The sequence below is a fragment of the Corylus avellana genome, chromosome 3 (assembly GCF_965113065.1).
Source record: "Corylus avellana chromosome 3, dhCorAvel1.hap1.2, whole genome shotgun sequence".
In the NCBI taxonomy this organism is placed as follows: domain Eukaryota; kingdom Viridiplantae; phylum Streptophyta; class Magnoliopsida; order Fagales; family Betulaceae; genus Corylus; species Corylus avellana.
Window position 1 is genome coordinate 22,444,457 of NC_142492.1, and position 23,497 is coordinate 22,467,953.

The 23,497-nt window shown below is 36.8% G+C and overlaps 2 protein-coding genes across 2 annotated transcripts; one reads left to right on the top strand and one right to left on the bottom strand.

The window, feature by feature from the left end:
* Nucleotides 1–6,943: 6,943 nt before the first annotated feature.
* On the bottom strand, nt 6,944–8,193 carry LOC148586933 (uncharacterized). The gene is made up of 2 exons (XM_088514939.1): nt 7,413–8,193; nt 6,944–7,128 (listed from the first exon to the last, which is right to left on the bottom strand). The coding sequence occupies exons 1-2, from the start codon at nt 8,191–8,193 to the stop codon at nt 7,091–7,093; spliced, it is 819 nt and encodes a 272-aa protein (XP_088371065.1). The 3' UTR covers nt 6,944–7,090.
* Nucleotides 8,194–11,883: 3,690 nt separating this feature from the next.
* LOC132174197 (ankyrin repeat-containing protein BDA1-like) lies at nt 11,884–16,459 on the top strand. Its single transcript, XM_059585889.2, has 3 exons — nt 11,884–12,157; nt 14,928–15,328; nt 15,692–16,459. The coding sequence occupies exons 1-3, from the start codon at nt 11,884–11,886 to the stop codon at nt 16,457–16,459; spliced, it is 1,443 nt and encodes a 480-aa protein (XP_059441872.2).
* The last annotated feature ends 7,038 nt before the right edge of the window (nt 16,460–23,497 follow it).

Sequence of the window (23,497 nt, forward strand, 5' to 3'; positions counted from 1 at the left end):
CTAAGACAAGAGAAGAATTTCACAAATATTGATTTTGGAATTTAAGAACAATTGCATTTAATATGAAGAACATAAATCAATTGTAGCAATCCTCATAGTTATACAATCAACATGCATAAATTGAAAATCTAGAAATTAAATACAATCAAACCATTGTGCTTGGATAGGGTTACATCAATACCCCACAAAGGGGTTTAGCCGCTCATAGGGGTGCTAGGATGGCCTCTTGCCATGGATTATCTCCTCTTCAACTTGTCAAGCCTCCAAGAAGATTTTTGTATCTAAAACTAAGCACACCTTCTCTTGAAGGTTGAGGGTCTATTTATAGGGAGCAAGCCAGTCCTAGAAGCCCTAGGAAACCTAGAAATTTCGGAGATTTAAGTCCAAGTCCAATTAGGACAAAGAAAACCTAAGTCCAAATCGGAATAGGATTCGCCCAGAATTGCGTTCCTATCTTTCGGGGCGATTTTGGTATTGAGGCGCTCCGAATTAGGAAAATGCTATTTCACAATGATTTGTAGTAATTTGAGTTAGGTTTCTACTGCCGCTTGAATCACCTCAATCGGATATTTGAACTGAAAGTTATGGCCAAAATACCGAGACATATGCAGAATCCAAATTTGAATCCAATCCGATTTTGACTCAAATTTGAGAAATTCCGAATTAATCCCTTCCTTTATTTGATTAAACTTAACCATGATTGGTTAAGTTTAACCATATCTTCTAGGTCTTCCCAATGTGTGCTTTTAAGCCCAAAATCAATGGAATTAATTGCATCTTTATTTATAACCTGAAAACACAAAAACAAAACAAAATCAAACAAATAACAATGCTAAGGAATTAACATATGCAAATTAAGGGGCTTGAATGTGCAACATTCGGCGCTTATCAATTTCAATCTTGTATTTCTATTATTTTATTTTTATTTTTCTCTGTTTTCTTTTATTTTGCCTTTGTTTTTGTTTTTGTGTTTCTCTGTGTTTTGTTTCAGGTTAAAGCACCCGGCATTCTGTCATTGCGATCGAGCACAGGGACAAACGATCGAGCGCAGTTCCAGAGGACTTCCGCACAGTAGTACTGAAGCTGCTGTGACCATAAGGGAAAATTCTTCTTATGCAAGGTCGTCGATCTCCAGCCTCAACAATCTTCCCACTTGATCCAGAAATTGAGAGGACCATTCGACAAGGGCATAAAGACAACCTCGACACAGAAGAAGAAGAAGAAGTTGAGGAAACAATGCAAGAATTGCCAGAAAATCCACAACCAATGCGAAGGCCCGTGAAGCAGGCCTTCATCCCAATGAACCTCAACCAGCCCTCATGCATAGCCTACCAACCGGCGGTAGAAGGCAATTACTACATATCCCTACAAATACTGAATGCCTTAACTCACTTCAAGAGGCAAAGCTATGGAGGATCCACACTTGCACCTCAGGGAGTTCTTTGATCTCTGCAAGCTTCAACATGTTCAAGGCCTAACTCCAGAGAGGCTCAGGTTAGTCTTATTCCCTTTTTCCTTAAAAGATAATGCTAAGTTGTGGTATAATTCTTTGCCTGCAGAATCTATTCATACTTGGGAAGAGTTGTCCAGCAAGTTCCTAACGAAGTTCTTCCCAGCTCAAAAGACAAGACAACTTAGAAGGGAGATTCAATCCTTCCAACAAAGAGATGAGATCTGTTCTTTCAAGCGTGGGACCACTACAATACACTGCTTCTTAAGTGTCCACATCACAACATGCCTCAAGATGACCAGGGACAAGTGTGTTTCACTTCAAGTATGGGGGTGTGCTATGAGCCATGCTTTCCAAGACGATGTCGTCCATCTCCCGGGTACACTCTTTCCTTGTTTTAGACACATTAGGGACAATGTGTCATTTAAGTTTGGGGGTATGGGCACACATGTTGTTTACACACACTTTGTCCCAATTTCATTTTGTTTGCTGTTTATTTATATATATGAAAAAAAATATTTCAAAATGAAAAAAAAATATATGCATGTTCATGTTTGTCTTAAAATTTTGGTTGATCTTAAAAATTGTGATTTGATTTCATCAGTGAGCTTAAAATTTTGAACACATGATCTAATAATTGAGTTTTTCAGTTTGGTTACTTGCTTAGGACAGTTGAGAATTCACATGTTTGATCTGATCTTACACAAGCACATTAGCACATGAATTGTGGGGTATGATATGAAAGTTTAATGTGTATGTTTCTATGTCTTAAGTGAAACTGGATGATTTATTAGATGGATACCTTGGCACATATATATATATATATAAAAAAAAAAAGAAAGAAAAAAATATGATCATTGATAAGTTTTTCACTGAGTAACTGGACCTTTTGTCCCAAAGCATTGAGTATTCACGTCAAAAGGTGAAGAATTTTGATTTGGTTAATGTCATGGTTAGATTGGTCTCATAGCCTTTTTAACTCGAGTTAGTAACGGCCTTCAGCAACTGTGAGCCTGATGGCAAAATCTTCTTTCTGCTTCTTCAGTGCGTCCATGGAGGCAATCATCTGCTTCATGTACTCGGCAAGGTTTGGAGGCATTGCAATTGCGCCAGGCATCCCGACTTGACTTTCCGGCAGAGGATGTGTTGCATGTGTTTGTACAATTTTGGATTGATGTTAAGAACTAATGAAAATCGACTTCCCACAGACGGCGCCAAACTGTTGAGGCACAATTTTTCGAGGAGCAACGTGGCACACTCTCCGGGTGATGTCGCAGTGTCTAAGGATGCGTCGGGCCTTCACACAAGAGCAAACAATAGGATTAGAGTCCCCGGTGGTGTTCCGGCGGGGATACTCCGATGCCTAAGTCAGTAATTTGAGAGAGTATACAAGCAACAAGAAAGCTAAAAAGCAAGGGTTGCGATTACCTTAGTATTGAAAGGTAACTTGAATTTCATAGGCATGAAATGGAGTTTGATTCCCCATATGTCTCGGATCCCTTATCCTTCAATATTTGTCGTGCAGTTATATGAGAAGGATAGGGTTTGTTAGCCACTCCGTGATCTCAGTGGCCTAAGATCGTGGAATAAGTGATATGGCTTCCGTTTGACGTTAGATGAGGATGGCCAAGTACTCCTTGGTCAGACGTGTACGGCTTAGGCGCTAACAGCTAACATGCATCCTGATGAGTGTAGATAACCTTTTGAATTTGAATGATAGCCCATCTCGTTTGTATATGGATAGTTGATATGTTGATAGCTAGTCTACATTGTAGATAGCCTTTTCAAATGTGGGGTAAGATCACCTAATTTAAATAGAATATAGATATATCCTTATTGCGGAATGATCGAACCTACCCTTCGGTTCTTGACTATTTCGGCCCATGAGTTGAGTCTCGGACTAGGTTTCCGAGACCTCATCGAGCTAAGCTGTCCGAGGCCTCATCGGGCTAAGCTGTCCGAGGCCTTGTTGGGCTAAGCTGTCCGAGGCCTTACCGGGCTAAGCTATCTGTGGCCTTGTTCGGTTTGTAAACTTGTTGAAATTGGGTTCGGGATCTGTTGGGCCTTATATATGAAGCTGATCGATGACCCAACATTAGATATGGATTTGATATTGGAAATAATCAGATATCAAAAACCCTTTTTGGTCCGAAACCCCTTCTCGCCCAAATCTTCGGCCGTTTGGTGAGGTGCGAGAGCGAGAAAGAGAGGTGAGAGAGATGTGAAACATGAGGAGAGAGAGGAGAGATGAGAGAGAATCAATTGTTTATAATTTAATAATGCATTGGGTATCTATAGTGTTTCCATTGGATGTGGGTGATTTTTTTGGAGATTTTCTCTAAACATAGGGAAGGGAATGTGCTATAAGGAGTCTGCTGCTAGTGTTTTAATCATGATGTATACAATTCCTTTTCTTGGCATGCAAAAATCGGCCTGTTTATGTTAATCAATACTACAGTTTCAGATACAGTAGTGTCCAATCCTACAATTCATTAAACTCAAATAAAAAATAACTGAAATAATGAAAAAATTTATATATAGCTAAAAAAATGTGTTTCGATTTTTATGAAAAAAAAAAAAGGGGGTTGTCAGTTACTATAACCAACTTTTAATAAGTGTCAATTGTATTGAATACCTCTCAATGTGAGGGTTCCTCGTATTATATAGAAATTGTCTAGGTAATTACAGGCTGTATCTCAGCGATTACAGCAATCTAGGAAAATAAATAAGGTAACTAAAATCTACCTATTAATTACAATATACTATAGCTATAATACAAGAACATGCCATAACTAGAAAGACTAATTATGGCTAAATATATAATGATATATATAGACCGTATTTGACTGACATCCCCCTTCAAATTGATGTTGGTCGATCAAGAAGCATCAATTTGCCCACTAGGAACTGATGACACTGTCGTGTCATAGCCTTCGTGAAGACATCAGCTATCTGGAGATTAGTGGAAACATGAGGAAGAGAGATAACACGAGTGTCCAAGGCTTCCCGAATAGAATGACAGTCTACCTCAATATGCTTCGTACGTTCATGGTAAACAGGATTAGCAGCTATTTGAATGGCACTAGTATTATCAGCATGAAGAGGAGTAGAATCAGTTTGAGAAAAACCAAGCTCAGCGAGAAGCCCACAAAGCCACACAATCTCAGAACAAGCAGCAGACATTGCCCGGTATTCGGATTCAGTAGATGATTTAGAAATGCGAGCTTGCTTCTTACTCTTCCAAGAAATCAAAGAATCACCAAGAAACATGCACCAACCCGTGACAGACCGCCGAGTGTCAGGACATCCTGCCCAATCCGCATCACTATAAGCAACAAGGCGAAGAGGAGAGCCGGTTGGAAAGAACAACCCACGGCTAGGGGACCCCCGAAGATATCCAATGATACGTCGAACAGCAGCTAAATGAAGATGGCGTGGAGTTTGCATAAACTGGCTAACCTGCTGGACAGCGAAGGAAATATCGGGCCGAGTAATAGTCAAATAGTTCAAGCTGCCTACCAACTGTCGGAACACAGTAGGATCAAAGAGAAGATCACCCTCCTCACGTCGATATTTCACATTAACCTCCATAGGAGTATCCACCGAAGAAGAATCCTGAAGACCAGGCAGGCTAATCAAGTCCTGGGTATATTTGTGTTGATTCAAGAATATACCGGAAGAATCAGTGTGCACCTCCAACCCCGGAAAATACGTAAGAAGACCAAGGTCTTTCATATGAAAAGAGTCTTGAAGATTCCGCTTGAGATGTGCAATCAAACTGGAGTCGGTGCCCGTAATGACAATATCATCCACATACACAAGTAAAAGAACGAGACCAGTCGGAGTCTTGCAAAGGAACAAGAAGAATCATATTGGCTTTGGACAAAGGACAAGCGAAGCAGAGTAGACCTAAATTTTTCAAACCATGCCCGGGGAGCCTGTTTTAAGCCATAGAGAGACCGCTTTAACTTACATACAGCGGCAGATGGAGAAGAAAACAAACCCGGAGGAGGAGTCATGTAAATATCCTCTTTGAGATCACCATGAAGAAAAGCATTTTTGACATCCATCTGGTGAAGTGGCCAGCCTTGGGAGGCGGCAATAGAAATAATTGTACGCACTGTGGTCATCTTCGCAACCGGAGCAAATGTCTCCTCGTAGTCCACCCCATATTCTTGCTTGTTCCAAAGAGCAACTAATCGGGCCTTATACCGATCCAGAGTCCCGTCAGAGCGAAGCTTAATCGAGTAAACCCATTTACAACCAATGGCTTTAACATGAGAGGGGCAAGGAACCACGTCCCATGTATGATTGGCCTGGAGAGCCCGAAGTTCCTCATCCATCGCTTTCCACCAACATTCATATTTTACAGCCTTGGAAAAACATGTAGGGATGGAAATAGAAGATAAAGTAGCATTATAAGAAGTGTGGGAAAAACCATACCTATCAGGAGGACGTGATACCCTAGTAGAGCATCGAGGACCAGACTCATGAACTGTCTCAGATGGCGGGTCAATCGGAGGAGTTGTCGGAACAGTTTCAGATGAAGGGTCAGTCTCGAGAAGGGGCAAAGTTGGTAGACGTCGAGTATACACAATTCCAGGTTTGAACCGCTCAGGCAAAAAAGGAAAGTCATCAAAACAAGGTAGAATACTAATCTCAGGCAATGATTCAACATGTGTAGAAAAGAAACATTGATTCTCAAAGAAAACAACATTACGAGATATACGAATTTTGTTAGAACAAGGATCATAGCAAACATAACCTTTGTGAGAAATACTATAACCCATAAAGGCACATTTAACAGACTGAGCAGAAAGTTTGTGACGTTCATGAGGAGGTAAATGAACAAAGCAAACACATCCAAAAGTATGCAAATCAAGATAGCTAGGATGCTGATGATGCAATCGATAATAAGGAGAATCAAAATTCAAGACCTGAGAGGGTAGTCTATTAATTAAGTAAACTGCGGTAGATAATGCCTCAACCCAGAATTTAGAAGGAACAGATGACTCAAGCAATAAGGTGCGAACAATGTCCAAGAGATGTCGGTTCTTTCGTTCCGCCACCCCATTTTGTTGCGGAGTATAAGGACAAGAGCGCTGAGAGACAATTCCTTTGTGGTGTAAGAAATCATGAAACTCGCGAGACATGTATTCTCCACCAGAATCAGACCTCAAAATCTTAATACTTGTAGAAAATTGGTTCTCAATATACGCTGCAAAGGTCTGAAAAACAAACAGGACCTCAGATTTGGCCCGAAGAAAATAGACCCAAGTATACCGACTGAAATCATCTATGAATGTCACAAAATATTTATATCGAGCATGAGAAATTATAGGAGAAATGCTCCATACATCACTATGCACAATATCAAAGCATTTTGCAGCACGATTACCATGAGAAGAAAACGAAAGAGTTTTACTCTTACCAAGCTTGCATACAGAACAGTCAAATGACAAATTTTTAGACACACGTTCTTTATTGCCTAACAAACCAGAATTTAACATATGAGACAGAATAACAGAGTTTGGATGACCCAAACGTTTGTGCCATACTTCGTTCGGAGTGTTAACTGTCATACAAGCCAAAGATAAACAACTAGGAATTGAAAAGTGCAGTGGAAATAGTCTGCCAACTTTAGGCCCCTTCGCGAGTATCTTCCCTGACACCTGATCCTGCACAAGACAACCATCACGAGAGAAATGGACATCACAGTTTTTTTCAACTAACTGGCCAACTGAAATAAGACTACTAGAAAGTCCAGGAGATACATAAATATCTCTGAATGAAGGATTGATATCTCCTACTTCAGTAATAGCTAAATGACTCCCATTAGCTACTTGAATATGGGATGAACCATGATATGGACGAACATTGTAAAGAGTATCGGACGATCTGGTCATATGATTGGATGCAGCAGAATCAATAAGCCAAGACTTAGAAGAAATAGTACCATTACCTTGGAGCCCTAAGGCTGAAAAGGCTGACATAATCATCTGCTGGACCATTTCAGGAGTAAGAATAGCTGATCCGACCGCAGAAGAAGCTGAGGACATCACTGGAGCAGAAGAGGTGTTCACTGCAGCCTGATAGGCAGTAGCTTGACGATTCTGAGGTCGAATGGGACATTCTTTGATAAAGTGGCCCTGTTTCTTATAGTAGTTGCAAGATTTCTTTGCACAGTTGGCAGCAATATGACCATACTCCTTGCAGCTGAAACACTGGACCTTGCGCATATCCTTACCCTTCCCTTTCCCATGGGCTGCATAGGCTACTGGATTCGGGTTGGATGCAGCAGAATCTTGCTGGAACGTAGCCTGTGTGAGAAGACACTGCTCCTCGCGAAGTAACTCTCCAAAACAAACATCCAAAGATGGAGAAGGATCCCGATTCATTAAATTTGAGCGAATAACCTCAAATTCATGACGCAATTTCATCAAGAATTGATCTCTCTTGCTTTGCTCATGAACTGCCTGAACAGCAAAGAGAGATGCAGCAGGTACCTTCGCATAAACCATATCAGAAAATTCTCCCCACAAATTTTGAAAACCAGAAAAATACTTCGGAATGGAGAGATTGCCTTGAGTGTAACTAGCAATCTCATATTCCAGCTGAAAACGGCGTGCGGTATTGTCCTGATGATAAACTTTCAACAAATACTCCCACATAGTCTTCGCAGTCTTATAGGGCCTCAGATTGAGCACAATAAGAGGATCAACAGACCCTAAGATCCAAGACATCACACGTGCATCCTTGACCTTCCACTTAGCCAACTCCTTAGTTTCCGTAGCAGCTGGATCACTACCGTCAATATGGCCCCACAACTCTTTTCCCATAACAAATAATTGAAACTGAAATTTCCAAGCAGAATAATTTTTTCCAGTAAAACGAACCCCAAAAGCCTCGCTAGAAGACATGATGAAATAAGAAAATTAGAAATTAAAACACCTGATAAAGGAGTAATAGGCTCACCAGATCTGTTGGACAGCAAGCCCAAGTCCACACAAGTCAAACACCAATCAGCAACCCCAAACAGCAACTAAGCCCAAGCCCAGCAAGCCCAAAGTTACCAGCAACTAAAAATATGAGCCCACAGCTACCAGTCAAGCCCAAGCCCACCAAACAGCACCCAAACAGCAACCAAACAGCACCCAAATAACACCTCACGTCTTCACCAAACAGAAACAGCAACCAAAACGATCATGCGACCACGCTGCCGTCAGCCCAAATCCTCCAGAATAGCCGACAGCCCAAAATGACCACGCCACCGTCAACCCCTACTCCTCCAGAATCACAGACAGCCCCAAATCCTTCACGACCACGCCATCGTCAGCCCCAAATACACCAGAATCGCCGACAGCCCAAAAACGACCACGCCGCCGTTGGCCCCAAATACACCAGAATCGCCGACAGCCCAAAAACGACCGACAGCCCAGATCGCCGACAGCCACCAAGGAGATCGCCGAAAGCCCAAGTCTGCCGACAAGCACCACAAATCGCCGGAAACGCTCCACACCACACCAAAATAGAATCCGCCACACCTGAACCTGCCGACAACACCTAATCAATGTAGACTGCCTCGACCCTCAACAAAAAACTGCCAAATAGCAGTTTAGAACCCACCAGAATGATCGAAGTTATCGATCGCCACAAAAAAAAAAAAAACAACAGGTAACTGAAAACCTAGAACAATCCTAATTTAGATGATGGCTCTGATACCATGTCAATTGTATTGAATACCTCTCAATGTGAGGGTTCCTCGTATTATATAGAAATTGTCTAGGTAATTACAGGCTGTATCTCAGCGATTACAGCAATCTAGGGAAATAAATAAGGTAACTAAAATCTACCTATTAATTACAATATACTATAGCTATAATACAAGAACATGCCATAACTAGAAAGACTAATTATGGCTAAATATATAATGATATATATAGACCGTATCTGACTGACAATAAGTAACCGTTGGTTGTGGTTATTTAAAAATGCATAATGACTTAAACCGGTTGTGGTTGTGGTTAAGAAGAAATAACCACAACTACAATTATTTGTACACATTCAAAATACTTTGTTGCACATTGCAGTATCCAAGAATGAAGCCCAAGCAAGTTCTCCTTTTTTTTTTTTTTAACTGAACGAGAATAAAGTTGAAACATTGAGAATAAAGTTGAAACATTAATGGAAGAAAAAACCCCAACTACAATTATTTATTTTTGACATGTCCACACAAGAGGAAGAGAGAGATTCGAACTAGTGACCACCGCTTCATAAGGTGTGGTCCCCAGCCAATTGAGCTACCCTTGGGACGCAACTACAATTATTTGTACACCTTCAAAAATACTTTGGTGCACATTGCAGTATCCAAAAATGAAGCCCAAGCAAGTTCTCGTTTTTTTTTTTTTTTTTTGAAAAAGTCCACATACCCCCCTCAAACTACTACCCAATTGACAATGTTCCCCCAAACTTTCAATTGCGACAATGTACCCCCCAAACTACCAAAATATTGTCAATGTACCCCTCAATGACGAAAGTACCCATAGTAATTTTCTTTAAAAAAAAATACTAAAATTTCTGGAAAAACCTAAAATAAAAAAAATCTTTTTATAAGAAAAAAAATTAAAAAATTTTGATTTTTCTTTTATAAAAATTGAAAAAATTTCGTTTGTTTTTTGTTTTTTGTTTTTTTTTTTTTGTTTTTAAATGTTTTCTTTTATAAATTTTAAATAAAAATTTCCGTTTAAAAAAAAATTAAAATATTTTCCTTTAAAAAAAAAAAAAAATCGTTTTTTAAAACATATTTAAAAAAATCTAAAAAAATAAAAATAAAAAATACTTTTTTTTTAAATAAAAATTTCCGTTTTAAAAAAAAATCTTTTTTTAAAATAATTATTTTAATTTTAAAAAAAAAAAAATTAAAATTTTCATTTTAAAAAAAATTATTATTTTTTTTAAAATTTTAGGGGTATTTTTGTCATATTAAGAAATATCTAAGGCATTTTGATCTTTTTGCTAGCTTTGGGGGGATACTGACAATGTTTTGGTAGTTTGATAGGTACTTTCTCGCAATTGAAAGTTTAGAGGGGGACATTGTCAATTGGGTGATAGTTTGAGAAGGATATATGGACTTTACCCCTTTTTTTTTTTTTACTGAATGAGAATACAGTTGAAACATTAATGGAGGTCTATCGTGCTGAAAGGAGCTTACTATAACTTATAAGGATTCACTATCAGTGATTAAATCATTTTTTACTTGAGCTTTTTGTTATTTTATGTTTTGATTTTAATTTACAACATTTGCTTTTATTTTTATTTTTGTGTCCCTTTTCAATTTTGTTTTAGCTTTTGATTTCTATTTTTTACGTGATTTTTAGTGTAACATTTCTTCTCTTATTGTCCAGACAATCCAGTGACGCACCAGTGACCCACCAGGCAATCCAGCAAACGTCCTTTATTGTCCGCGAACAACGTTAAAAAACGTTGATTCATTGACGCGTACGCAGATCTGATCATCCAAATCCTATGAATGCAGTTCTACTGTACGGCAAATCTAGCTTCTCATCATTTAAAGCCATAATTATGCTTATTATATATAGGAATACTTCTGCCTCTCCGCTCAAGTCTCCGTAGGTCCCGTTTTCTTCTTTTTTTTTTTTTAATTTTTTCCTCAGCCCCGATGCTTATTATAGGAATCCATATTCCTGCCTCTCAGCTCAAGCTAGCGACCTCTCTCAAGTGGTTCCCCTTTTCTTTTCTTTTTCTATTTTATTTTTGTACGTCTGGATTATTCCTATATATCTAGGCATATCTGTATGGATAAACCGATCGATCAACTTCTAATCGGTTTGGCATATCGTTTTATATTTCTTGAACTATAGTGTCTTTTATGCATAAAAGGTACATTACATGTCACCATATATGGTGTTCATGTGTCAAGAAGACTAGTCTTAGATTAGAAAATAAAACTATATTGAGAAACCTTTCTATAAATAGCATTGCCTTCTAAAAATACTTTGTTTAGTGGATCCCAAGTCTCCTTAATTTTTCAATCATCTCATTCAGACATTTTCATAGATTATATATACAAGAACAAATTAGCAAATTAGTTTTTGCTAACAAAGATACTAAAAAACACCAAATCAACAAAAGCAAATGCACGTGGACAGACAACTCATAAGATTCCAAGATATGTAAACAAATAAATCACAGTAGCACTGACCTGCAAGACAAGCCCTTTACGCTTCAATGTTTGGCAAACAACGTAAAAATTGTTGCTTCAGTGAGGTGTGCAGATCTGATATCGATATCCAATCCTATAAATAGAGGACGCCCAATCTTCTCATTTAAAGCCATTTCCTTTTACAATTAGACAAAAAAAAAGAAGCCATTTCCTTTTAACTTTCAGACTACTATCAGGTACCTCTCCTAAAATGGATGGGAGTCTGAGGGACAGTGCCGAGCAAAGAAACATTGACAAGAGTTTGAGAGAAGCTGCTGAGCAAGGAAACATTGATGCCTTATATGTATTGATAGAGAAGGATGCACATGTTTTGGATAGGGTCGATAAGATTCCATTTGTTGACACTCCTTTACACATAGCTGTATCTGCAGGGCACATCCATTTCGTCAGGGAGATCATGGGCTTAAAGCCCTCGTTTGCTAGGAAGCTTAACCAATATGGCTTAACCCCTCTTCACATTGCTTTGCAATGAAAGAAAGCAAAGAAAATTGCTTTTGGCGGAATGAAGTCTCAGCTTCTGACATGAAACACAAATAGATTGACTCGACTTAACTGAAGACACAGGAAGGTAGTAGTTGTGAAGCAGATGCTGCAAGATTTGATGACTTGGATGCCCTAAGCGGTTGTGCCAAACTGAAGAAGACACCCTGATCCCAATTTGCGCAGTAAATGCTCTGACTTTATTTTTGGTGAAGTGTTGTAGCCTTAATGGGTAGAGACCATCTTCACTTGCCCCTTGTAGGAGGATCTTCCCTGTGAGGTTGTCCTTAATCAAGAAATAGGTATCAGTTAGTTTAAAATGACAATTATTGTCACGACAAAATTTATTTATTGAAAGTAAATTTGTTGTAGCATCAGGGCAATGTAAGATATTTTTAAGATGTAGGAGTTGATTTGAGCGAAGAAAAGAGGAAGAGCCAGTGTGGGAGATACCAAGTCCATTACCATTACCTACTGCTACTGTCTCATTACCCTGATATGGTTGTTGCAGAGTTAGATTTTCCAAGTCATTAGTGATGTGAGTATTGGCTCCACTGTCAGCGAGCCATTCATCTTCATCTTGTAGATCGTTGGATTGGGAAACCATTGCAGCAAGTTCAGATGGTGGATGTCGTCCTTGGAATGAATAATCCATGCGATGAAAGCAGTCCAATGCTTGATGATTGGAGCGGCCACATATCTGACAAAGAGGTTTGTTGGATGAGAGGATGCCAGGTTGAGAATTTCTCCTTGTAGTGTAGTTATTTCTCCTTGGAGTGTAGTTGTTGGGAGAATTGCTTCTTGGAGTGTAGTTGCTAGTGCTTCCAGTAATAGTTTTTCCTTGGGAGAAAGCAGGGGTTGGGAGTATACCAGGAGATCCGTTGAAAGTCTTCTTTGAGGGATAGGAATTTCTGTAATTGGAGAAATGTTTCCTTTGGTTGTTGAATCTCTGTTTGTAACCTGGCTTCTGAGCAGTCATGGCAAAGGATTGTGGTTCATCAATGGCAGCCTGATGTTCAATGAGTTGCTCGTGTCCAAGTAATTCAGACTGAAATTCTTCAAGAGACATAGTGGTATTCTTTGTTATCATGGAGTAGGTCATGACAAAAGAATTGTAGGTGGAGCTTAATCCACCAATGATGTAGGATACAAGGTCATCATCGGTGATGGGGCTGCCGGCGATAGCTAGCTGGTCAGCCAAGGATTTTGCACTTCGAATAAAGGTAACACATGGATTATTACCTTGTCTGAGAGTCTGAAGTTGGCGTCTCAATTGAGTGACGTGAGACCTTGATGGAGAAGCATAACGAGTGGCAAGGGTTTTCCATACTTGATTGGAGGTTTTACACCCATAAATAGTAGGCACAAGTGGAGCAGTTAAGGTTGCAATGAACCAACTGAGAATACATTGGTCTTTCTTTTCCCAGATAATATATTCTGGATTTGGGACATCATGAGTAGTTTTGTCCGGAGAAGATGGAATAAGCTTTGGTGGGCATGGCTCAGAGCCATCAACAATGCCCATCAAGCCGTTAGTTTTGAGGATGGGCTTAAATTGAAATACCCATCCGAGATAGTTGCTGTCATCGAGCTTGGATTGACAGAGATGCGCAATGTTTGGCATTGTGAAGGATAGAGCAGCGTCGCTGGATTGCGTCATGAGTGCAGTATCAAGGACACGGCAAGGAGATGCGGCTATGGTCTGGTGCGGCAAGGAGAAGAACAGCAATGAGGCTGTAATTTGGTGCAGCAAGAAGAAAGAAAGTAAGTGCGGCAATCTGGTGCAGTGCGGCAATGTTGGTGCAGTACAGCAGGTGCGGCAAGAGAAAAGGTGATCTGAGGGCAGCAAGAAGAGCTGCGAATTTGCCTGGAGAAGAAGCTGATTCCGTTGAAGAAGGCCCAAAAATTTGAGAGGGTCAAGGATCTTATTGAGAGGGGTATGAACCGTAAGGCTCTGATACCATGAAAGAAAGCAAAGAAAATTGCCCTTTATTGAGTCAAGTCGTATTACCACTGCTCCATTGGAGCTTATTCATAGTGATGTATGGATTTCTCCTTTATCTTCAATCAATGGAAGCAAATGTTATGTTATCTTTATTGATGATTTCTCTAGATACACCTGGCTATTTCCTCTAAAACTCAAATCAGATGTTTTTGAAACCTTTGTTAAATTCAAGTGCTTGATAGAAAATTTATTTTCCCTTAAAATTAAACAACTTCAAACAGATGGGGGTGGTGAATACACCTCTCATAACTTTACTAAATTTCTGTCAACACATGGTGTTCTTCATCGAGTCACATGTCCACATACATCTCAACAAAATGGAGTTTCAGAAAGAAAACATAGGCATATCATTGAATCTGGTCTTAGTCTCCTAGCTCAATCCCACCTTTCTTCTAAATACTGGGTTGAAGCTGTCAGTACTGCCGTGTATCTCATAAATAGATTGCCTACCCCTACTCTCCAAAATTCAAGTCCTTTCACCAAGCTCTGATACCATGAAAGAAAGCAAAGAAAATTGCTTTTGGCGGAATGAAGTCTCAGCTTCGTTCTCATTGTATATATAGGCAAAGAGTTACAATTGTAATCAAGTTTGACAAACCCAAACTTGATACAAACTAGGAGACCTAATTCAATACAAATAAGTAAAACAAATACAACTAGAACACTAAAGAGAAGAGATAAGAACAACTATAAGGATAATACTAAAAGATAAGAACAACTATAAAACAGACTCTATTGGTTCCTTAACATGCAAAACCATGCTTTTAATTTTGAAAAAGATTACATCTTGCAAAGAAAACAAGCCATATTCATTGACCGACTACTTGATTTTGATAAGGACTTTGTCCGTGTCCGAGGAAGGGAGGGTGTGACTCCTTTGCATTACGTAATTCAAAAAGGATACCTCTCTTTTTTGAAGAAATTTTTAGAAGCTTGCCCTGAGTCTCTTGAAGATGTGACGATTCGAGGAGAGAATGCCTTGCATATAGCCCTGAAATATGACATGATCGATGTTTTTTGGTACCTGGTACAATGGCTTGGGCAAGCTTGTTTTAAAGATGCCAAATTGTTGCAGGAGAAACTACTAGATGGGCGAGATGACAACGGCAACACTCTCTTGCACGTTGCAGTATCCAGAAATCAACCTGAGGCAAGTCTTTTCCACTCAAGTTTTTTATCATGTTGGGTGACCCAAAATTTTAGTTGAGCTTTCGATGTGATATTTTGCTTTTATTTTCATGGGTTCTAAAGTTTTGTTTATAGCAATATTTGGGTTTTTATTTTTACTTAATTGGGGCCAATGTAATGCTCTACCTCAATAACACTCAATATTGTGCGTTTACTTTTGACTCAGCTTTAAAATGCGTTAATGTCAAAAAATGTGTGAGTATACATATAAGTACATCTCTATTTCCAGGCGATGTAAGACGCTACATCAAGTGTTTGGATCAGTATATATATATATATATATATATATATATATATATATATGCTAATTTTCTGCATCTTGCAGGTAGTGTCGTGGTTATTGGATCATGAACCACTAGTGTGGAGGTTACTGGATGTTGGATTAGTAGTTCATATAAAGAATTTAGAGGGTCATACGGTGCTTGGCATCTTTGAACTCCAAAGCCAACAAACACAGGTGGACAACCAACGGATTGGAAAGATTCTACGACAACATTGTGTGAGGCGTTTAACAACTAGACTTGAACATTACTTAAGATCTCTGATAACAATATTTGTGAAGTTTTACGTAGGAATACGTCGCCGGCAAACAGTTATAACAGAGGAGAGGCGGAATGCGCTGTTGGTCGTTGCTGGACTGCTAATAACGGTCACCTACCCGGCAGCACTCAGTCCTGATCAACCCAATGAGTTCAACTGCACACCCCCGAGTCCGATCAACGCTACCGGTGCCAGTCACTTCAACTGCACAGCCCGGTTCAACCCTGACAGTGAATCTCGAGACAAATTTGTGGGAGCCTTTTACGGAATAAATACTGCCGTCTTTTACCTGACAAACGTTACACTTTTCTTCCTCGTCCCTCCCGATTTTATTGGATGGCTGCTCACCGTACTCGTTGGACTCCTATTTTGTTGCTATTGCTTTTCATCTCCGTTATTATCAAATGCTCGGATTATAGCCTGGTTTGGTATCTTTGGCGGATATTTCGTGTTTCTTCCACTTCTTTTGTGGTTTAGGATGGCTATGTCATCATTCAAGTCGAGATCTTTCTTGGAATATTTTTCTTCCGGATCCAAGAAAGATCTTTCTTAATTACACACCCGCCATCCATCCTTTTCCTCTAATCATATAATATATTGTTGCTTTCTTTCTACACTTCTAAAGTCGTGTGACCTATTCTAGTGAGAATCTCTTTCTTTTTTTTTCTTTTTCTTTTTTGTGTGTGTGTGTGTGTGAAAGCTAAGTACATGGAGAAGGGGAATTTGGTGTACCTAATATATTTCTTTATTTTTATTTTTTGTGAGAAAATTTGTGTGATTTACTTTTTTATTTTTTTTTGGGTACTTGTGTTTTGTATTAGTAAGCTTTAATGAAGAGGCTCACATTCTCTTTAGAATTTTTCTCTTTTTTTCTACACAATACCAAGAAGAATTTCAAGAAGAGAAAAGTTCTAAATCTAGATCTTCCCTCCTTCCTATATATATTACAGGTCTTTCTTCCTCCCCTTTCATCTGAAATTCAATGGTGATTTTAAATGGCACATCATATTTGGGATAAGTCTAGGAGGACTCTCCTTATATCATTACTCCGTTAGAATATTTTACTGTTCACAATTCCTAAGTACGGACTTACAGGTAGACAAAAAGGTGTTATTTTAAAATTATATTCTGCTCTCCTAAATAAATTTCTTGATTTCGTCTCTAAATGTACAAGAGGCATTACATAAAATGAGTAATGAACATAGATGTACAGAGTAATATTTCATTAATTACAACCAATCTTTCCTTTGGGTACTCCTTCCCTTTTAGGAGGGTCTGCTCCTAAACCAAAAACCATCTCCATCTCCTTACCTCTCTCCTTCCACCTAGTTTGCCATTTGGAAATTAAACTTAAATGAAAGATTCAAGCTTTTTCTCTGGAATGTAGCGTGGAATATTATTATTCCCACCAAGTCTAGGATCAGCTCTAATAGAGTTGAAATTCGTGTACTGCTTCTTAGTACCATTTCAAGGGATTATCCTCCCAACACAAGTTCAAAGATGAAAGGCTTAGAGGTCTGTCGAGATGAGCTGACAGCTAGGGGATACTTTCGATATGCCTAAATGACAGCTAGGGTATGTTTCTTAGGATAAAAAGACTCTTGATTATGGAGTCCTTAGAGCATAGTGGATAAAACATGTTACCTCTTTGATAGGACCTTTCCTTTTTATACCTGCTCACCTGCCTGATTGGATTATTTCACCGATTGCATGAAAAATGTATTTTGCATTTAATTTGCACAATGAATACGAATAGAGAAGCTTCCTACAGCCCAAGTTTGATAATGGATATTATTGGGAAGACCTGTAATATGTATGTATATCTCTTGTATATGTTCCTTAATTAATACATCTGTTTTTTTTAATCAATCATTAGGATTCATACAGATTCAATGGTGACTACTACTACCAGTTTTGTTATAATGACATGGCAGTTGAGGTAAGTGTTAGTGTGTTACCCAAGGGCAGGGACAAAATCCTTTCAATTTCAAATAAAATAAAAATTCTTTATTTCATGTCATAATTTAAAGTTAATGCATCTAAAATAAACTGTTAACTGAATCAACTTTAAATTCTAACTTTAAAATAGATAATATTGATTTCATTTAAAATAGAGAGGATCACATAACTTTCATTATGCAGTTTATCTCAAAGGGATTGAGAATTTAAAGTTATGGTCAAGTTCTTAGAATTGCAATTTAGGTAGACTGGTCCGGTTGGATGTGGCACGCAGGCTTAACCCATGTTTTCAAACCTCGAGTCCCAACCTAGCCAAGCCCGGTCTTCAACTTGTACAACTAAAATGGAGCTCAGTGGTTTTTTATTGGACTTGGGCTACTTACCAGCTTGGGTAAGGTTAGGTTGATATCTAGATTGGGTTAGGATACAACTCTCTGTTATAAATATAATTGGAAAAGTACACATATTCAGATCATTTGTAGCCTTCATTCTAAACTTTCACTTGAAGCAATGTTCTTCAAAACTACCCGAAAATTGAAACGTATTTTTTTTTTCTAAATAAAAAAATCCTTAAAAATTCTCAAAAACACAAATATCCTTATAATTTTTAAAAAATAAAAAATAATAAAGAAAAAAAACTCACGGTGATCGTAGGTCTAGTGAAGACCCATGGCCGCTGCTATGGAGCACCAGTTTTTTTTCTGATTTTTTTGTATTTTTTCTAAAAAGATTTATAAGGGTATTTTGTCATTTTTGTTTAAAGAGTGAATTTTAATTTTTTATTATCTTGAGAAATGACATTACTTCAATTAAAAATTTGGAAAAGACGGTACAAGTAATACTTAATTTGTAAGAAGTATGGGTATCCTTTCCCCTAATATAATATACTAACTATTATATAGTACACCTCTTAATTAAAATTAAAAAGGTTAGTAGAATAATAGTAATACGGATTCACAACACCGATATATATAAAGAAATCGAGTAATTTAATCATAACAACTTTAAATGCACAGCTCTACAATTAAGATAATCACAAGACCAATACATGCGAACCCGTTTGGTTCGCGGATTAGACCCTTGGATTGGACTAGCTAACACTAGGTATAGCTAATCTTTTGTTTGGTAACACTCTATTCCTGGGAATAGTCTATTCCCATAGGATTACTAATCCTATACACACAGTGTTAGCTAAGCCACTAAAAAACGAGTGGCTTAACTAATCCTTTCCTATGGGATTAAAATTATCGTGTAAATTGCCCACAACAACCCCACCCTTTTAGCACCCACGTCTCTCAAAGAGACTCTGCAAAACGATCTCCATCTCTCAAAGAGCAACGATCTCTCTTCTCTTCAATTTTTCTTATTTGTTTCTTGGTTATTTCATTTGGATTTTTTTTTTCTCTTATTGTTTCTCAGTTTTTTTTTTTTTTTTTTTTTTTTTTTGCTTCTGTTTTTTTTTATTTCTTTTGATTCTCTGTATCGTTTCTCTTTGATTCTATTTAAGGTTTTTTTTTATTTTTTTTATTCTGTTTCTCTCGATCTTTCTCTATACTTTCTTAGTTTGATTTTTAATTCAATTATATATATATATATATATATATATATATATATATATATATATACACACGCTTGAACACAGGTTTCAAGCGTACAACCTGTGTTCAAGTGTGTATATATATTTGTAGCGTAATTGTTTAAAAAAACAAAAAAAACAAAAAACCACATACATGACATAAGTAAAAAAAAAAAAAAAAAAAAAAAAATTATAGTAAAGTTGTTTATGTTCCAAAAAAAATGAAAAGAATGGAAGTCCTTAGTAATATAAATTGTATTTATATTATAAGGGTATTTTAGGAAATAAAATCACAATACGATTCCATTCACCAACATATAGCATTGTACCAAACAAAAGAATAGGATTAGGTAGTCTATTCCAGCGTTACAACCAAACAAAGGAATAGGACTAGCTAATCTATTCCCAGTGATAGTTAATCCCAGTGGTAGCTAATCCTTTTCCAATGGAATAGACAATCCGCAAACCAAACGAGGCCGAAATGTATCCACCACACATGAAACATAGATTATTAGTTGGAATCTTTATTTTTTTTCTTTCCAAAAAAAAAAAAAAAAAAGAAATCTATCCTGGCCTCCACTCATTTGTAAAGGGACCCCATATACTTGAAATCTATCCTAGCTAGTCACCTGAAGTCACTACAAAAAAATAGGTATTTTCTGACGTGGCAAACAGTGCATATTTTTTGCCACGTCAGCATTTTCTGACGTGGCAAAAAATGCCACGTCAGAAAATATTTTCTGACGTGCTAAAAAATAGCACGTCAGAAATTTTCTGACATGCTAAATACTTGCACGTCAGAAAAAGAAAAAAAAAAAAAAAAAAAGGACCGAAATTTTGAAATTTTTTCCTCTTCTTATTTTCCCTCCGCTTTTTTCATCTTTTTATTCTTCCCCCTCATTTATTTTTCCAACACTGTCTCTCTCCTATCCCTTCGATTAGTATAGAAATTAAAATCTAATTATCTCTATGTCTTTTTTTTTTCACTGAAAAACACTATTTAATTGGAGATAAAACAAACAAACATGAAATGAACTTGTCGTTGCATCCAAATAGCTAGGTTTTCTTCTTAATTATATTCATGAATTCTTTCATCTTTTTATTCTTCTCCTTCATGCAGAGAGAGAAGGAAAAAAAAATTGCAGGGTACTGTACTTGCACTCTACGGTGTGTTGGAACTTGGGGGAGGAAAAAGAAAAGGAAAAAAAAAAATTAGAAGAACTGAAGCCTACGTGCAAAGAGACAAAAAAAAAAAAAAAAAAAAAAAAAAAAGAGGGAGTGAAGAAGAATGAATTAATTAAGAAAGAGAGAGAAGAAAAATAATGAAGACAAAAAAAAAAATTAAATAAATAAAAGAATTCCTGACGCGCCATATTTGGCACGTCAGAAATTCCTGACGTGCCAAATATAGCACGTCAGGAATTACTGACGTGCCATATATGGCACGTCAGGAATTATTATATATATATATATTATATGTTTCAGAAATAAATAAATAAATAAATAATTTTTATATTAGGTTTATTTATATTATATATATTCACCTTTTTTTTTATGTTAGATTCCTGACGTGCTAAAAATAGCACGTCAGGAATTTAAAAAAAAAATTAAAATGAAGAAGATAGCTAGAAGCTAGCGTGCAGAGAGAGAAGGAAAGAAAAATTGCAGGGTACTGTACGTGTACACTACGGTGTGTTGGAACTTGGGGGAGGAAAAAGAAAAGGAAAAAAAAAAATTAGAAGAATTGAAGCCTACGTGCAGAGAGAGAAAAAAAAAAAAAAAAAAAAAAAAAAAGAGGGAGTGAAGAAGAATGAATTAATTAAGAAAGGGAGAGAAGAAAAATAATGAAGACAAAAAAAAAAAATAAAAAAAAAAAATAAAAAAAATAATTTCTGACGCACCACATTTGGCACGTCAGAAATTCCTGACGTGCCAAATATAGCACGTCAGGAATTCCTGACGTGCCATGTATGGCACGTCAGGAATTATTTTATATATATATATATATATATTATGTTTCAGAAATAAATAAATAAATAAATAATTTTTATATTAGGTTTATTTATATTATATATATTCACCTTTTCTGACGTGCTAGAATTAACACGTCAGAAATTTCTGACGTGTTAATTTTAGCACGTCAGAAACCTGATATCAAAAAACAAGCGAGATTTTCAACTTTTTCCCTCTTTTTCCCTATCTTCTTTCCCTCTTCTTTCCCTTTATAATTCTATTATATATTCATATTATTTAATCCTTTTTCTTTTATTTCCAAACACAGCTCTCTCTCTCCTCTCTCAATCTCCCTAGCCTCTTCTCTCTGTACATCCGGCCACCAGCTTCTAAAGAGAAGAAGAAAAGGAGAAAAATAAGATTGAGGAAGAAGAAGAAAAAGAAGAAAATGGGAGAAGATCAGAAGATCCAGAGAAGCAGCAGAAAAGAAAAGAAAAAAAAAAAAAAAAAAAAGAAGGAGAAGAGATCGAACCAGCAGAAAAGAAAAGAAAAAAAAAAAAAAAAGAAGGAGAAGAGATCGAACGAAGCAGCAGAAAAGAAAAGAAAAAAAGAAAAAAAAGATGGAGAAGATCAGAAGATCCAGAGAAGTAGTAGAAAAGAAAAGAAAAAAAAAAAAAAAAAAGGATGGAGAAGAGATCGAAGCAGCAGAAGAAAGAAAAAAAAAAAAAAAAAAAAAAGGAGAAGAGAAGAGGATCAAAGAAGAGAGATTTTTGATTTGAAGAAGCTCTGATTTGGTTTATTTTGATTTGATTTGAGAGATTTTTGATTTTTGATTTGAAGAGAAGAAGATCGAAAGGTTTATTTTTTGATTTGGGTTTTTGATTTTTTATTGATTTTATGGTTTGGGTTTTTGAAAATGAAGGAAAGAAGAGAGAAAAGAGAGTGAAAATGGAGGAAAGAAGAGAGAGAGAGAGTGAAAATGGAAGAAAGAAGAGAGAGAGAGAGAGAGAGTGAAAATGGAGGAAGCAGCAGAGATCAGGGAGAACTGGGGACCGGAGAAGACTACTGTTCCAGAAATAAAAAAAATATTTTTAATTAAAAAAAATCCAGAAATTATTAAAAAAAATTAATTTTTCTTTTTTTTTTTAATTTTTTTCTGGATTTTTTTTATTAAAATTATTTACTGACGTGTCAAATTTTGACACGTCAGAAATTTTCTGACGGGTTAAATTTCAACACGTCAGTAAAATTTCTGACGTGTCACAAGTTAACACGTCAGAAATTTTTCTGACGTGTCACTCTTTAACACGTCAGAAAATAATTTCTGACGTGTTAATTATAACACGTCAGAAATTTCTGACGGGTTAAAACTTAACACGTCAGAAATTTTTCATTTCTGACACCTATAATCTTCACGCGTGAAACACGTCAGGAAGGCCCCGTCAGGAACGTTTTCTGACGTGTCAGACTACCTGACACGTCAGAAAACGTCCGTCAGAAAAAATTTAATTTTTTGTAGTGAGTGAACGTACAGTTTGTTAACTTGTTTTGAAAAATATTTTTTGTTTTTTTTAAAAAAATATTTTTTGATATGACATAAATGTAAAAATTATTTTTTTGTGTTTTAAATAAGGTTTTGAGTTTACTTTATTTTTTAATTAATGTTTTGTTTTAAAAATAAAAAATAAAAGACGAAAAACAAGAATTTCCACAAATAGAGCCCAAGTTTCTTCGCAATTTCATTTCAACGATAACCAAAAGAATCCAACATGCCAACAATAATTCTCAAAAAGACAAATATCCTTATAAATTCGAATTTACGGTGGCCGCATGTATAATTAAGACCCATGACCACTGCTGTAGATCACTTGTTTTTTTTTTTTTTTTTTAATGTAATTTTTTAAAAAAATATGTGTACTTTCTCCTAAAATAATCTATTAACTGTTGCACTTAGTTGAAAAACGTTAGTACAATAATATTAATACGAATTCACAATACCCGGGCCCATATATTTACTTGAAATCGATCCATCACACATGAAACGAATGGCCTTCTCTTTTTTTTTTTTTCTTTTTTTTTTTTGTGCAAATTAACACCTAAAAA

Bases quoted from the DNA above. Each gene is read 5' to 3' on its own strand.
- LOC132174197 (XM_059585889.2), top strand. From the start codon at position 11,884: ATGGATGGGAGTCTGAGGGACAGTGCCGAGCAAAGAAACATTGACAAG. The intron at 12,158-14,927 runs TGCAATGAAAGA...GGTTCCTTAACA, and splicing joins AACCCCTCTTCACATTGCTT to TGCAAAACCATGCTTTTAAT. The intron at 15,329-15,691 runs GCAAGTCTTTTC...TGCATCTTGCAG, and splicing joins TATCCAGAAATCAACCTGAG to GTAGTGTCGTGGTTATTGGA.
- LOC148586933 (XM_088514939.1), bottom strand. From the start codon at position 8,193: ATGTCTTGGATCTTAGGGTCTGTTGATCCTCTTATTGTGCTCAATCTG. The intron at 7,129-7,412 runs GTAATGGTACTA...TGTCTTGTGCAG, and splicing joins TTCAGCCTTAGGGCTCCAAG to GATCAGGTGTCAGGGAAGAT.